Consider the following 15825-nt stretch of genomic DNA (forward strand, 5'->3'; position numbering starts at 1 on the left):
ATTAGTTTTCCCTCATTAAATATAGGATTATTGAAAAGTGATATGCTGAAGTCTGTGTTTTTGATGCAATGCCATGTCATTAACAAGGTGACACAAGATGCCAGCTTCTATTTAGTGCAATGTGCCTGTTCTTATTTTTTATAATTTTAGATTGCTTTTTCAGAAGCATCAAATTGCATCAAATGGTTTACATGCTCTTGTTTTCATTTTATCAAGAGATTTTTCAGCAAGTGATCAGTGCTTCTGTCTTAGTTCCTGAGCTCCAAGAAAAATAAGATTCCAACTTTCACTCAAACTAATCATAGAGATGCCATCTGTTTCAGTAGTAAATAAAAATAAGTTTGTTCTAGACCGAACTTCAGTAATGGGGATATTTTTTACATGATTTGCTTAGTGAAGTCATCATGAATTAAATGATGAATAGAGAAATCAGATTAATATTTTTCTATATTATTTAGATTTGTTTGTTTGTTTTCCATATATATACTATACAAAAACTAAATTTGGGCCCAAAGCCTTCTTGGCAAATACAACATTTTGTCCGTTTTAAAAAAAAATATTAGAAATCCCTTTTATTTGTGTTGTTGCTTTTGTTTAGCCATGAATGTATCTCCTATGAATAGTATTGATCTAACAAGAGTGTAAGAGTAGCTTTTATTTCCTCAAACTTAAAGACTCATAAATCTGCAAGAATGGAATTCAGTTTGAAAAAGCACATACTAAAAAAAGCTTATGTGAAGGGAAGGCACTGCTGAGAAAAATCCAAAACCTGACATTTTTGCAGAACCATTTCATTTGTGAGGATGTAGAATTAAAATCCTGTGTATACACAAATGATTTATTTATCAGGATCACCTAATCTCTGAGCAGACATTAATTTTATGTTCTGCTGGTCTGGTTTTTGACTGCTGTAGATAATTTTTAGTGGTGTTGGCAGAGAGTCTGAGTAGACAAACCATATAAAAGTTGACATTTGCTTCTATGGACACTTCAGCAGTCTCAGAACACTGTATCTGTGTAGAGTTGTGCAAAAGACATTCTGAATGTTTTCATGCAATTATAAAATCATAAGATTTTTGGGCTGCTTTGGACTACAGTTATGTTCTATGAAAAGTTGAACTTCTTTTCAACAACTTACTATGTATTTTCTTCAAGCATTTAGGTTTTATAATATAGATGAATATAATTTTAGGAAATCAATATAAGGACACACTTGTATGAAAGAAAATTAGAAACTTCAGAAAATTGTCATGCTTGGATATTTTTAAAATATAAGCAAATGAATAAAAATATTCAAGATTGGTGCAGCTAATTATTCTTTAATGGGTTAAATTGTATTAAATGTTTAAAGCACTGATCTGGGACATGCTTTTTAATATAAACTGCCTAAAAGTCATTTACAGGTGAATTCTTAAGTCAAATCAATAAGTCAGATAACATTTTAACAAAGTAATCCTATTAAAAATCTGTGTCATGCTTTAATGATTTATTACATGATTATTTATTGAATAGAAAAGAATACTCGAATTCTAAGAGATAGGGTAGGGTTTAATGAGGAGATTGAAGTGGGAGATTTATTTCTGTTAAGCCAACTATAGACAATTACTCTTTACAGTCTCAAGTTAATAAGATTATTTCAATGTTACTGTATTTCTATCACAATAGAAATTCACTAATGAAAGTTATTTATAAACAGAGCAGAATAGCCTGGAAAACATTGGGAAAAAATTCCTTTCTATGTATTTCAGACATATGTAATGCTCTAATTCAATGATCCCTAGATCTACTAGTCTGTATTAAAATGAGCAGTTGTGTTTACACCTCTGGCATGACTTTATGCTGCAGCTGTTAAATGTCCATGTTATTGGCAAGTTTATTGGGTGTGTAATTATTATTACTGCCATATGTTACACTCTCACTTCCTGGGATAATGAAAACTGCATTCTCTGCTGATCTTACTTGTAAGAATTTTACTTGTAAGATCTACTTGTTGTAGAATTTTATGTCAATAATGCCTTTACCAGAAATCTAAGAAAAGACAGAAATAAGTTTTTAAGAAGACTTCAGGAATCTGAAGTAATTCTTTCCACTTGGCATGAATTTTAATTCCAGCATTGCACAAGAATATGTCAGATTAAACATTCCTTGCCCTTAAGAAACAGTGTCATTTTTAGGTAAAGGAGGCTGACAGTTATTTGAGAAATACCAGTGTAGTCAGTGTGTGTAGGAGTTTACACACATTGCAATCTTTGATGCTTAACCAGCAGTATTAGCAGTTAAGTTCCTAGAAGTTTGTTCTAGAATTTTGATGACTTTTGTCATTTAATATGCTGCATATAAGGCTTGCTTTGCAAAGCTCTAGCAGCAAATGTGCACAGTATGTCATGTAGAGCTTACAGAACTCTAAAGACCCATCACAGCAATATCTTTGAGTAAGATTAGTTTTATCCTTTTTTTCACTTGAACTCCTTTAAAGAGGGTGGTTAAATGATTTATTATGAGAGATGGGGATTTATATACAGTGCTGGTTTGTATTTCTATTTTGAAAGAGCAATTCTGATATTTTTTCATAAGACTGGTTATGAAAGCATTAAAAGACAAAAATCTTCATATTCAATACTAGGTGAATCATATGTATTTATTGAAATCCTGTCTTTAAATAAAAATTGAAAAGTTTACTTCAGCTGCAAAGCAAAAAAAAAAAACCCAAAAAATGAAATAGTAAGTGGGAAATAAAAAGTAGGAATATGAAGAGAAGGGGGAAGGAAAAAAAAAGAAATTCTATTCAGTATTTGAAAACACTAAATTCAGCTTCTTTTATTACACATACCATTACACGGTGCCAAATATAAAGCTAACATTAAAAATATTTGGGGTATTGTGTAAATATGATATTTTGGCTGTTTCTTATACCTACTGGAAATAAATATATTGGTTCAGGTTTGCAGAATTTTTTTTACAGGAAGTAAATTCCAGATAAATAAAAATAAATAATGGTAAATTCTAGATAATTTTCTTTTGCAAGTTTTATTCTTAAAATTGTATTTTTAAGGAAGAAAGAAAAGAGAATTTCTAAAAATATGAAGATTGTGCAAAATATTTTCTGAGATTTCCTGTCATTGCAGATTGCAGATGATGATATAATAATATATAGAGGCAGTTTTTTGTACATCTGAATAGCACTGATACCTATGATTTTTCTTGTCTAGGTAGCGAGTAAAATGTTAAAATTCTGACTACTTGTGTGTGTAACTTAAGAAATAAGATTTTAAAAAACCCAGAAAGTCCTAGAAAGTGTAATTGATTCTGCTAATGTCTCAAAATGAATGTTGCATTTCTGATAGTCATATCAGAATAGAATAGAATAGAATAGAATAGAATAGAATAGAATAGAATAGAATAGAATAGAATAGAATAGAATAGAATAGAATAGAAATCACTGAGGTTGGAAGATACCTTCAGGATCATCCAGATGAACCATCCACCCAGTGCTGTCACCCCTAAACCACTAAACCATCACCCAGGCCCACATCCAGATGCCTCTTGACTGCCTTCAAAATTTTTTTTTCTAGTGTCTAGTCTGAATCTGCCTTGTCTCAGTTTAAGGCCTTTTCCTCTGGTCCTCTCACTGCAGGCACTGTAAAAGAAAGCAGCCCCAGCTCAGTAGAGGCTCCTTCCAGGCAGTTGTAGAGAGTGATGAGATCCCACCTGAGCTTCCTCTCTTCCAGACTAAGCAAACCCAGCTCCCACAGTCATTCCTCACAAGACATGTACCCTAGTAAAGGATCTCTCTGAATCTCCCTTTGGTTAAGCCTGTGGTTTCCCAAATATTCCATAGTTTCCCTCCTAGCCTCTCCTGGACTTGCTTGTTTCAATAATATTATCACTACCCCTGGGTGGCAGCTACCAATTATTGCTTCCTTGCTTGCCTTGTAAAAACCGTTGCTCAGTTGTCTTTTGTCACTCAGGGTCTTTGAAGACTGAGAGCTCCCTTTCTACAGATATTCCTGCTTCTTTTTCTGCCCCTTTCCTTTTAGTCTTGCCAGTTATGATGTCCCCGCAGAGACTGACATTCACAACCTATCCATCTCTTCAGTTTCCCAAAAACTCACTTGCAATTGCCATGCTTGCTCTGGTTTAAAAATTACAGAGCAGTGACAGCCACTATCTTCAGTATTTGCTTGAAGGTTTTCTCTTAAAGGTATCTGTATTTAGTCTGATATATCATTTCCTTCATCTTGGCAGATGAATTTTATGGTAGGATTTCAAAGGTAAGGCTGTTTTATAGATCACTCTTTGTAATATTTAGAAAGCTGTAAGGACTTGCATTTCAAGTCTGTGAGAAAAATAATGAAGGGTGGTTCAGATCAGGATCTATATTAATTTTTGGCTTCAACATTTTCTATTTCTTATTCTAATCAATTCTGATGCATTTAATGTTCCTAAAAATGCAATTCTGTCTACTAAAAAAGTACTTCTGTACTTTTAAACTGTGTTTTTAGAACACTTCTGTGTTCTAAAAAATACTTCTGACTGAAAATAGTATTTTTATGTAACTAAAATTAACTTATACTTCAGATATTATTATTTATATGATTGTTAAAAACTTTTTTCTAGTTTAGTAAGATTTGCTATTTAGTTGTAGTTCAGTTTCTTGCTTCTATTGCATAAGCTCTCTCTTAATTTACATTCAAACTATTTACTAGCATCTGTTTAATCAAAAATATTGGAACCAAATACTGTGCGTATTATTATAGTACAAACAGTTGATTTGAAATGTTAAATTTGGTGTTATACACAAGTTATACACAAATTTTTTTATTAAGTCCTTCATCAATGCTGGCAAACCAGTATCAGAGATCCTCTCATACAATTTGCCTACAGTCTTATTATTTTCAAAAGATGATAATAAACCAGATATCTCATAATTACTGAAAAAAACTGTGTCTTGTGTGACCAGCAGAATGCTCCTGCCTTGCCCAAAATTAGAAATATTTCTCAAAACAGAGTATTAGCCAGTTATCTTCTTTGAAAGAGTGTTGAACACTATGTCTGGCCTAATTATTGGCTAAAGGAATTGCATGATGTTGTTGATTTAAAGTTCTGAGCAGAACCACATGGGGGAAAAAAGTTGTCTATGAAATGTCTGTGGGGTGGATAACTCTCCTTTTCAGTCACCATGTTTCATATTGTAAGGATCCAAGCTCTAGATTTGATCCTGCCAGAGCTTGATCCATTCCAGCTTGTTAGCTACATGAAATGGAGAGTGATGGTAGTTTACCTAAAGTGTAGGACCTGCAAAGTGTGATTTTTGTTTATTTCTGTATATTTTTTGTAGAAACAGAGAAGATTTTTAATAACCTTTGCATCAGTAATATAGACTCATTCTGTATTGTATGTCTGCTGGGATAAGTGTTTTCAGGAATGGTATTAAAAGCATTCTTTTCCCAGGGAGGGGAGAAGTGAGGTGCTGTTGTAGTACCTGAAAACTCCCTCACAGCCGTAAGGTAGCTGATAGTGCAATGAAAAGCATTAGCTAGGGGATTCTTGGAATCCAACAGCACAATAGAAAAACCTGTGTGAATTCTGAACATGTTTTGTGTTTGTAACAGCTACTGGTGGAAAAAAAAATTAAACTGCTATGTTACCTGCATTGGAGTAATTTTATCCAATGGATATCCAAACATGACAATAACATGTTTTCATTCAATAACACCTTTTTGTTTTGCTTTTGCAGGTATTCTTTCCCTTTGTTTATTTTTCTGTATCACACTATATTTTTAAAAAAAAAATTGAACTTTTCATAAATCCTCACAAGAAACGTGCTTGTGAGGAGCAGCACATCTGCATTATTCCATCCTGCATCCTTTACCCCTTAAATTCCTGACTTCAGTATAAATGATTCTATTGCTATCTTATTGCATAATAGTTTCATACACAAATACTAACTTCCTCATCTGATGTAGGGTTGCTTTTTTCAGTACCTAAAATCAATTAGTTGCAGTCTTAATTCTTTACTTGGCAACTGTAATGATATCTTAAACATCTTAATGTGGTCCGTGATAAGTTGCTTCGGAACTATTCAGAATTCTTTTGCTGGAATCTAAGTTGCCATTGCTGCTGAGGCCTCAAGCTTCTGTTTCTTTTAGCACATCTGTGCACCAGGTATTTTGGCTGACTTAGTAGTTGATAAAATGCAATCAGAAGGTTTGTTTTCTTAAAAGCATGTTAGAACTTTTGCTGCAACCACAGGAAGCTTCAGCCTTCATTTAGGCTATACAGTGGAACTTGGAATTACTATCCTGTGCTTTTTATACTTTCTGCTTTTTTTAGCCAGTGAGAGCATGGCTTGCTAACATTCTGCATGCTTCCAGCTATTGTTCCTTTTTCTGTTCATCTGCATGCTATGGCCACAAGTAAAATAAGAGGACATGATTCTTTGGTTTTATCTTTTGTAGAAACATGAAGTCTTTGAATTCCAAAACACTTTCCAGTGCTTAGCAGTGTTTAACTTTTCAAGCCAGAATTAATGTTTCTCTTGCATTAATGAGTGAATTGTTTTTCTGAAGAATTTGGCCAAACAAAGTTATGCTTTCTGTCCACTGCAGGAGATGGCAGATTATTAAAACTTGTTTTGGGAGCACCCTGATTTGATGTTTTTTCCAATAGAATTGATAATGATCATCTCAACAACATTGCCATTGATTTACCTGTTTTCCATGTTCAAATAACTTATCTGACCTTTTCATAATCTAAAAATATTTTGCATGCACTTTGACAAATTTTAAGTGAGCTTTTTTGCCACTTTATATTTCTCACAGCTGAAGTTCAAACTGCTTTTCATTAATACTTTTTATATGTAATTCTGGAACTATTTTTCCAGAGCTACGGTACTCAATCTACTCCACAATCTTACTCTTTTTTCCAGAAATTACTCAAGTGGCCTTTACAGTATTTCAGAAACTTCTTGAAGAGCATGAAGTTCCTAAGTATTGTGAAATCTGTTTTTTTTTTATTTTTCCTAATAGGATGCAGCACAGATGCCAAACAATCTGAGGAGCAATCTGCATCTGCAAGTGAAGAACTTTATCCTTTCTGCAGGGAGCCCAGTTATTTTGAAATCCCTACTAAAGAATGCCAGCAAGCTTCACAGGTGGCAGAGAGCACTATTCATGAAATTCCCACAAAAGATACTCAAAGCTCCCACGCAGCAGCTTCTGGGCACGCTTCCTTTACCATTGAATTTGATGACAACACTCCAGGAAAAGTGAAGATCAAAGATCATGTGACAAAGTTCACGTCGGAGCAGCGTCACAAGTCGAAAAAGCCTTCTTCCTCCAGTGGCCAGGACCTGCCGGGGCTGCAGACGGTGATGATGGCTGCAGAGAGCAAAGTGGCAGATTGGCTGGCACAGAACAATCCTCCCAGAATGATATGGGAGCCAACGGAGGAGGACTCCAAAAGCATTAAGAGCGACGTTCCAGTGTACTTGAAGAGGCTGAAAGGTAAAGGGAATAATTCTAGTTCTGAAAGCTGCAAATCCTTGCCAGCGTGCAGTCAGAGGATCCCTGAGCCCATGTGGAGTTCAGATCAAATCACAGATACCCCACACGTGTGCAAGGAGCTGGGCTGGGAAATTTTGTTGCTGAATTAAGTCTTACAAAGAGCATAAGAAACCAAATGCTGAATCATGTTACAATCAATATGCTAATTGGAGATGTTCTAGTGTGGCTGAAAACATCAGGTACTTAAACATAGATCTTGAAAAAGAGAAGGAAAAAACCCGAAATTTAGTTAAACTTTATATATCTCACTTTTTCTCATGAAGTACTTTAAAAACATGAATTACTTTTTAGAATCAAAGCTCTGAAGTTCAATTTATGCTTTTAGCAACTCTTTCAATAGCATATCTTCTGTGATTATTTGTATGTTCTAAGAAAATAATTTATTGCAAAAAATACATAATATACTCCTGCTTATATGGATCATGTTTGGTGGAGTCAAGTTTGAGTCAGGAATCAGATATAAAGCAAGCACTTCAATTTTTATATTTACCTTGTGGACTGTTGTATTCATGTGAGTGCTGCTATTTAATGGAGTTCCAGGTGATCATACATGTTAATTTATTGCACCCAGTGACATTTCAAATGAAATGAAATAAAATGTTACACAGGACAAGTGTACTTTCTCTTGACTATCACTTAATGGAATTGAGAAGCAGATAGTATTGATGTTCAGATGAAGAGTCCAGTACCATTCAAACTTTCATAAGGAAAACTTCTGATGAACTTTTTCAAGTCTCTCTTATTTTCCACTTTTAATTTCAGCTGGTTAACCCTGAAACTCCCATTTTCCTTGGCTCTGCAACATTATCATGTCTAGTTCATAAACCACGTGGGACTGGGTACAACATTCTTTGCTTTTTAAGGCTAACCCTTTCAAGTTAAGCTAAAAATAAAATTCTGAAAGAAGAAATAGATTAATGTGGTGGCATAAAGATAATAGTATATTATTTCTTCCAGTGTAAATCACATTCTTTGGCCTTCATGTAAATGTATTATATTCATGAACATTCTTTAACATACTAGCCATGACACTTTGATAAATAGAAGGGGCTTTGTTTATAAGCCTTTTCCTGAAAGAAACTCCTCAAAGTCTGAATAATTTTCATCTCAAAGAGGTGTAAGTTATGGGATGCATATGGCCATAATTAATTTCTGAATTTTTGAATCTTCTTTGGCCTGTTTGTATTCACATTCATTAGTTGTATTTCTAGATAGTAAACACACCTAGGTGCTTTGAAAGTTTGATTTCTTTAAAGAAACTCAAAGCTTTTTTTTTGTCCTCAGCTTTTTCCTATAGTATTCTCTACTGAAGTCCCACTGCTAAAATTAGATTATATGGCTTTCACTGTGGTGTTTGTTTTGCTTTATTATTATTATTTGGAAAGATATGAATCCTCACATAATTTTTATAGTCACTATTCTAGCAAGTAGAAAACCGGAATGTAAGTTGGGATTTCGGCTGTGTTTTTAATGGTGTTAGTCTAATAAGTAAGATTAGCCAATATGTAATTACTATTTAACTGAATAGTAGCTGCATATTCTAACTGTTAAAATGAGAAAACCTTTAAAAAGCTAACCTCTTGAGAATCAAAAATATAGAAATTGGACATGATATAAATATAAATAAATACATCTATATATATATATATAAATATATATATATCAGAATTTGATCTAGAAGAGTTCAGAGAGGATGAAAGTATTCCTTCCCACATACTGAGCTAAAACTTAGGAGCATTGACACCTTCACGGTACACGAGGTTAGTCTGTGTTAGATACACTTATTATGTGTAAGTATCCAGCCTTCATACATTTACAGGTATCATTGCAAATTGCATCTTTAGGTGTATGTATGATTTATGAAATGTGTAATCCTTATTCAAAGATCTCAGAGTAGTTCATGGAATGAATAAGTAATAACAACCATTTTACTTGCACACATCAGATGCTGAGAGAAGTGAATTATGGAAAAACTCATTGCTCTTCTTGGAAAGAGTAATAAAGAATTCAGTCCAAGTTTCAGTAGACATTTCTCATGATAAACTGTTGTAAATGTGAGAGGAATCCAGCAATATGAACTGTGGCTCTCTTTCCACTGTCGGAAGGACTTTATTAAGGTTTTCTTTTTCCTCTTAACCCTGCCTGGAATGTGTCAGTAGTCATTTGTAATCAGCTGGCTCTGTAACAAAACTGATACAATTCAAAAACATTCTATAGTGCAGCTGGCAAAATACTGGTTTTTGTATGTCACTGGTAAGTATTCACAGATGAGAATATTGGGGAAAGGATACTTCAAATGCACTGCTGTTACTGATCAGCTTTGAAAATGTTTCATTGTTTGACTTGTTTGTAGCAAGTTGATTGCATTTCCAGGAAGTGTACCAAATTTGCAGAGCCAGGTACTGTAAGCTGTTGGAGTTTAAACACAAATCCACTTTGAAATAATTTCCTTCCTAGTTTGCTGCTTGGCTTTTTTTGTTGATGTAATGTTGTGGTCTTTCTTTGTTTCACTATGCTATATATTGTTTTGCTTTGCTTGTAGGGAATAAGCATGATGATGGCACTCAAAGTGATTCAGAAAATATTGGTGCACACCGGCACTACAGTAAACGGGCAGCACTTGAAGAACACTTAAGGCATCATCATACAGAGCTGAAAAAGTCACACCAGAAAGTCCATGCCACAGAAAAGCAGCAAGAGCAAGCTGGTTTGAGTCAGACTGCCTTTATGATTGAGTTTTTTGATGAAGACCATCCTCGCAAGAGACGTTCTTACTCTTTTTCTCAGAATGTAGGAGCTCTGTGCCCAGAATCTCCATCTCCGACATCTCACGCACGAGCTGACAGAGTGAAACCTGCATCAGGAGAGAAAGTCCCTTCACCTGTGCAAGCTGGCTCATCACATCACAGAGCAGTTCATGGTGTTCATGCGAAACTTCTCAACCAGAAATCAGAAGAATCCTCTGCTGCGTTACCTGCCTTACAAGCTGCGTTGTTAAGGAGTTCAGGAAGCCTTGGCCACAGGCCTAATCAGAACCAAGAGATGGACAAAAAGTTGAAGAGCCAACATATTTCTGCTGCTACTGAAAAGGACAATGAGGATGACCAGAGTGACAAAGGTACTTACACCATTGAGTTGGAAAACCCCAATCCTGAAGAAGTGGAAGCCCGCAAAATGATTGACAAGGTGAGAAACCTGAAATGCATTCTGATTTTACAGGTGTTATGGGATGTGGGGGCAGCTCTCTACCCCTTCAGTTCTGCGTATTAAAGCTGCTGCAATAACACAAGTTTTTAAGAAGTCTATAATATTGAAATATTAAATGTTGTAAGAGCAGTAGCAGGCGTTTGGCTAAACTTTATTCCTTCTTGCATGCTGCTGTTGTCCTAAAGTTTGGTAGTTTTAATGTATTTCCAAAAGATTTCAGTACCAGGCACAAAAAATAATTTAACCATAAAAAATACCAGGCATCAAAAATAATTTAACTGGTATTTTTATGAGGGTGGTTTATGTTCCTGTGGAAATACTCACTTGTTCTTGAAAGCCTGTTGTTTCTAGTTTTCATTACATAAATTGGTTCCATCCAAATTATCATAGAGATATAGATTGCAAATGTTTCCTATACTTACTTAAAATGTATATTCAGGAACAGCAAATTAAATTTCAGTGTCAGCTATAAAGAGTAGGTATTAAAATGCTTTGATTTTCCAAAAGTGTTTCTATGATACCAATGTAAATTTCCTAGTTTGCTTACTGGTAACCACAGAAATATCAATAACAGTTCAAATTGTATTTGCCATTTAAAAACTGTATTAAATAACTGTTCTTTGGATTCAACAGGAAAATATGAGTAGCAGAAGCTATGTTTAATCATTTTGCTTAACATGACTTGAAATGGACTTTTTCTGCTTTTGTTGTGTTTTCCTAGATAATATATCATGGTAGAATGCCTGCATCCAATTCTAGGCTAAGGTTTTGTTAATTTACAGTAAATCCATTGTTTAGAATTATCTAAGAATTCATTTGCATGTCTAAAACTTTTCAGAGCTGAACAAATACATTAATACATTTAGAATTCATTTTGGCTACTGTTGAAAACTGTGTTTTGCAAGACAAGCTAGCTTCACTGGTTCGATTTTGTAAAAAAAAATCTGAAGTAGTGGGGAAATGGGACAGTTTATTCTAGATGGTTTTCTTTTAAAAAAGGTGTTTATGGAGATTTGGAGAGAGGGGTTTAAGTCCAGGGTGTCACCTTCAACAAAATAATAAAGATAATAGTTTTACCTCTCACGGATTCTGAAAATGAAATTTTTTATTTCCTTGAATCAATATTCAAAAAACAACTGGGAACGAAAAGCATTCCAAAGGAAGCAAGTAAATATTAAAGAACTATAATTTTTTTGCATTTAATCTTAAATTATAAATCTTCAATTAAATTGCATCAGAAAATTTGTAAGTCAAGTTTTAGCTAAATATAGTTCAACAGGGCTTTTTTGGAAAGCATGCAAAGTAGTAACATTTGAAAATAGACAATTGATGTACCTGATAAAAATATTAATGCTGTCTAATATTTATAATCATAGAATATGCTGAGTTGGAAGGGACCCATTGGGATCATTGAGTCAAACTCTTGGCCCTACACAAAACATTCCAAGGATCACACCAGGTGCCTGAGAGTGTCAATAAAATTTCAACTTTTTTGTGGCCTTCAGTACCCGTTCAGATTATCTAAAGTCAGTTTTTTGTTTGACTCAAATCTCTCCTGTTACAGGAGAGATTCAGGAGCAGGAAATGAGTGGAAGCCTTAAGAATGATAGTAAAGTATTGCTTCATAATCTTAGTGTTATATAAAAGCTTTTGGGTATCATAAATTTCCCTTACTGCTAACTTTAAAGGTGTCACCACTAGGTATTAAAGATTTACTATGTAGTAAAGCAGAGATGTTTTCTCTTCAAGGTCTTCTGTATCATTTCACTTAGTATCTGTGTTGAGGTCTTATGGACACTATATTTTACACCCAGTTCAAAGAGCTCTGCTATGCAATTCTTATTTGATTTGGTAATATGAAGTAGTATGTTACTGTTTTTATGAAGTGCAGAAAAAACAGACAATGGATAAAATCTAAACCAAATGGAAGCCAAAAATTTTGTCCTCCAGCTGAGCTCATCTTTGCTTCCCTCCTATTTTAAATTGCTAATGATTTGGATAGTGTTACTTTGCCAGAGGGGAATAAGTGAGGTATAAGACAAGGACTTTGTTAGCCTGTTGGCTCCTGTGTTCCTTTAATGAGAATTTAAGAGAATCATTGGTATGCATCTTACCAATTATTTCAGTATAACCACTCCTTCATTGTTGGCAAGTCAGTCCTTTTTCTGAGTAGTTACTATGCCTGCTCAGCTGAGTCATTTAAGGCTGTCTCTTGGGTCTAAAGTTAAATTGAAATTCAAGAGTTTAATTTGCAAGGATTGGGATGAAAATTCACTACAAATAGCAAGGATCACTTCCTAAAACATTTGCACAAATAATGCATTTGTCTGAGTAGCACTTTACATTAGAGTGGTGCTAAAATCTGTGTGCGGTTTACCTGAAAAATTTTCAGTGGAATAAAGTATTTCTGTATTTGGATATTTTCTCCCTTTTATTGGAGGAAAGGATGAGAATGGCCAAAATATCCAAAAATTGCTCCCAAGAGTGACTCATTCTTAGCCTTAGCCTTACTTTTCTCTGGAAAGGAACATAAGAGCAAACCAGAATTGCAAGAGTAGTATTAACTTGTAAAGAATCAAGATGAGATTATTAATGCTTCTTTACATTAGGAATCCAAGAGAAACATGCAGGAAGTAAAAGTTAAAATTCTCAGAAAAAAAAAATTGAAAACACCCATCTCTCTGTGTAATTCTAAAAGGGGAGTAAAAATCTTAATGTTGAGCTGTATTACTTCCTTCAAAAGTACTATTTTTGCTTAGTGTAGCCTTTTGCTAAAGATTCAAGGAAATAGTCTCAAGAAGAATAGATGCTTGTGTGAAATTATTTTTAAAAGCCAGAAACTATGCTGTACTGCTTATTCAGCATCTTTCTTTCATTTAGATTGCTAAGGATCCAGTTCTTCCTCTGGTGTTCTTTTCAGTCTCTAAGAAAAAAGTATTGTCACTATAGCAGAAAAGGAGCAGAATAGCAAATGACAGAACCTTTATTTCTCAACCATTTTAAAGCCTGACTTTTGAGAAGAGAATGTGAGAAAAATGCATTATCAGAAAGAAAGAGGAAAACATTTCATAAGTAACAGACAAAAGCTTTTTAATTTTAATTCTTTTCCCTAACAGAGACGTGTAATCACATATCTGCAGTCATGACTGTTTTGGGGTGAATTTCTTCTACTTACCTAAAATGCAAGTTTTCAAATACATTATCACTAGTGTCTTATACAACTTTCAAACTTGTATTTTTTTTTTAAAGATTTTATTTTAAGATTAAAAAATATAGTACAGATGCACATAGTTTTCGATCTTAATGTTAATGTAAATGTTAAAAGAAGATGCGAGTAGAAATTTATGGTTGTGTTTTAATGTTCTTTATGAATAGAGAATACTTGAAAAATACCACTAAATTTTGCTTCCTAAAAGTCTTTTCATTAGTCAATGATATTTCTGCATCCAGGTGTTCAAATGTCACTTAAATTCATAGAGTATTATGAATTGGTTAGTAAGCTAAGGTTTAGAAAATAAAGATATTAATAACAGGAGAAAAATAGATGCTGGACCTCTTTTTGTACTCGTAGAGCTCTTTTTAAATTACCACTGAGAGCAATTTCATCAATGTGGTAAGAAAGCAAGCTGCTCTTGTATACCACAAAGCTCACCTTGAACATATGTGTCATAAAATGTCCTCTACTCAAATAGCATCAGAAAGACACAACTTTTTTCTAGCAGAATAATGGTCTCATTGTTGCAGCTAACAGCAAAGTACAAAGTGAATGAAATTCAGGATCTTGATTTAATTTAGAACATGTTTTCAGTGTTATGTTTTCCATATAAAATACATGAGTAAATGGGTCACAGTTGTAGGATTTGTTTTTCCTCTATATCCAGCCTTTATGCTCTTTAGATGGATTCAGTGCTTTCTTCTATTATCACTTAGCAATTGCTTTCTTTTTATCTCTCAGTTGTAAATTTTCTATCCATTTAATGTTTTTTAAATAAATCAATCTGTTAGAAGAAAGGTGTTCTCAGCACTCATATCACATTAAAAAATCTTCATAGGCCACAGAAAAGGTAAGTCTGTCAGTGGATGAAAGAATTTAAAATGAATCTTCTGCAGTTCATCTTCCTTTTTTGTAGATATAAAGAGACCAAATTATCATGCTAATGACTTTCCTTTTTCAATAAAGCAAAGTACTGCCAGTAATAAATATTAATAAATGAATGTGCAAATAATTCTGCATGTGTTTGGAATATTAAATACTTTTAGGCTATTGCAGTAAATAAAAAGCAACTCAATGGCTTTTTGCAAGTTCTTTGGGGGTTTTCTTCAGAGCTCTTTTTCTGTTTGTTTTGTGTAGGGTTTTTTGTTGTCTTTCTTCTTCAGCCAGTTTCATTTTAGGGTATTTAAAAATTGAAATATTTTGTAGAACTTACTATAGCAGATGTAAGCTCATCTATACATAGCAGATGTAAGCTCATCTATACATAGCAGATGTAAGCTCATCTATACATGTGTGGGAAGGGATGGAATAAAATTGAGGGTATATGAGGGTTTCAAGTCCTCAAGTCCAGGAAGTCTGGAATGTTATAGCAGTTCATTTGCATATGGAAACATTTGGCTTAAAATTTTCTTTGGTCCCCAAATTTTTTACTTGATTTATTATTAGTTATTTTCATTTACATTTCCTAAAAGATAATTGATTTTTTTTAATCAGCAAAGTAAATTTAGATTGCAAATTCAACAGATTCATACTGATTTTCAAACAGAAGACTTGAAAAAATGTATCAAAATCAAACCTCATCCATCCTGCCACCTTCAGAAAGACTTACTGTGACCATCTAATGATTTTTTTTTTCTGTGCAAACTCCCTACTCTAGATGTTTTAGAGTCTTTATGCATTTAGATAGACAGGCCCTAACAGTAATGATCTTGCTTTTAATGTTCAGTCTGTCACCTTGAATTTTATTTGATTACATGTAAAATCTTACTCTATTGACACGCTCTTGAGAGAGATTCTTCTTTCCTCTTTAAAATTTTGGAATAGTAATTATGGAGGGAA

At 33.8% G+C, this 15825-nt stretch overlaps 1 protein-coding gene across 8 annotated transcripts in view; it reads left to right on the forward strand.

Annotated features, from left to right (window-relative positions):
• The window catches only part of CEP170 (centrosomal protein 170), a 96115-nt gene that overhangs the window by 38397 nt on the left and 41893 nt on the right, over nucleotides 1–15825 (forward strand). For all 8 annotated transcript variants that reach the window (XM_030235481.2, XM_030235487.2, XM_030235483.2 and 5 more), the window contains exons 8-9: nucleotides 7029–7505; nucleotides 10108–10751. In XM_030235481.2, the coding sequence (XP_030091341.1) occupies nucleotides 7029–7505; nucleotides 10108–10751 (1121 nt within the window). The remainder of the gene's footprint in view (nucleotides 1–7028; nucleotides 7506–10107; nucleotides 10752–15825) is intronic.

Source organism: Serinus canaria, chromosome 3 (assembly GCF_022539315.1).
Source record: "Serinus canaria isolate serCan28SL12 chromosome 3, serCan2020, whole genome shotgun sequence".
In the NCBI taxonomy this organism is placed as follows: Eukaryota; Metazoa; Chordata; class Aves; order Passeriformes; family Fringillidae; genus Serinus; species Serinus canaria.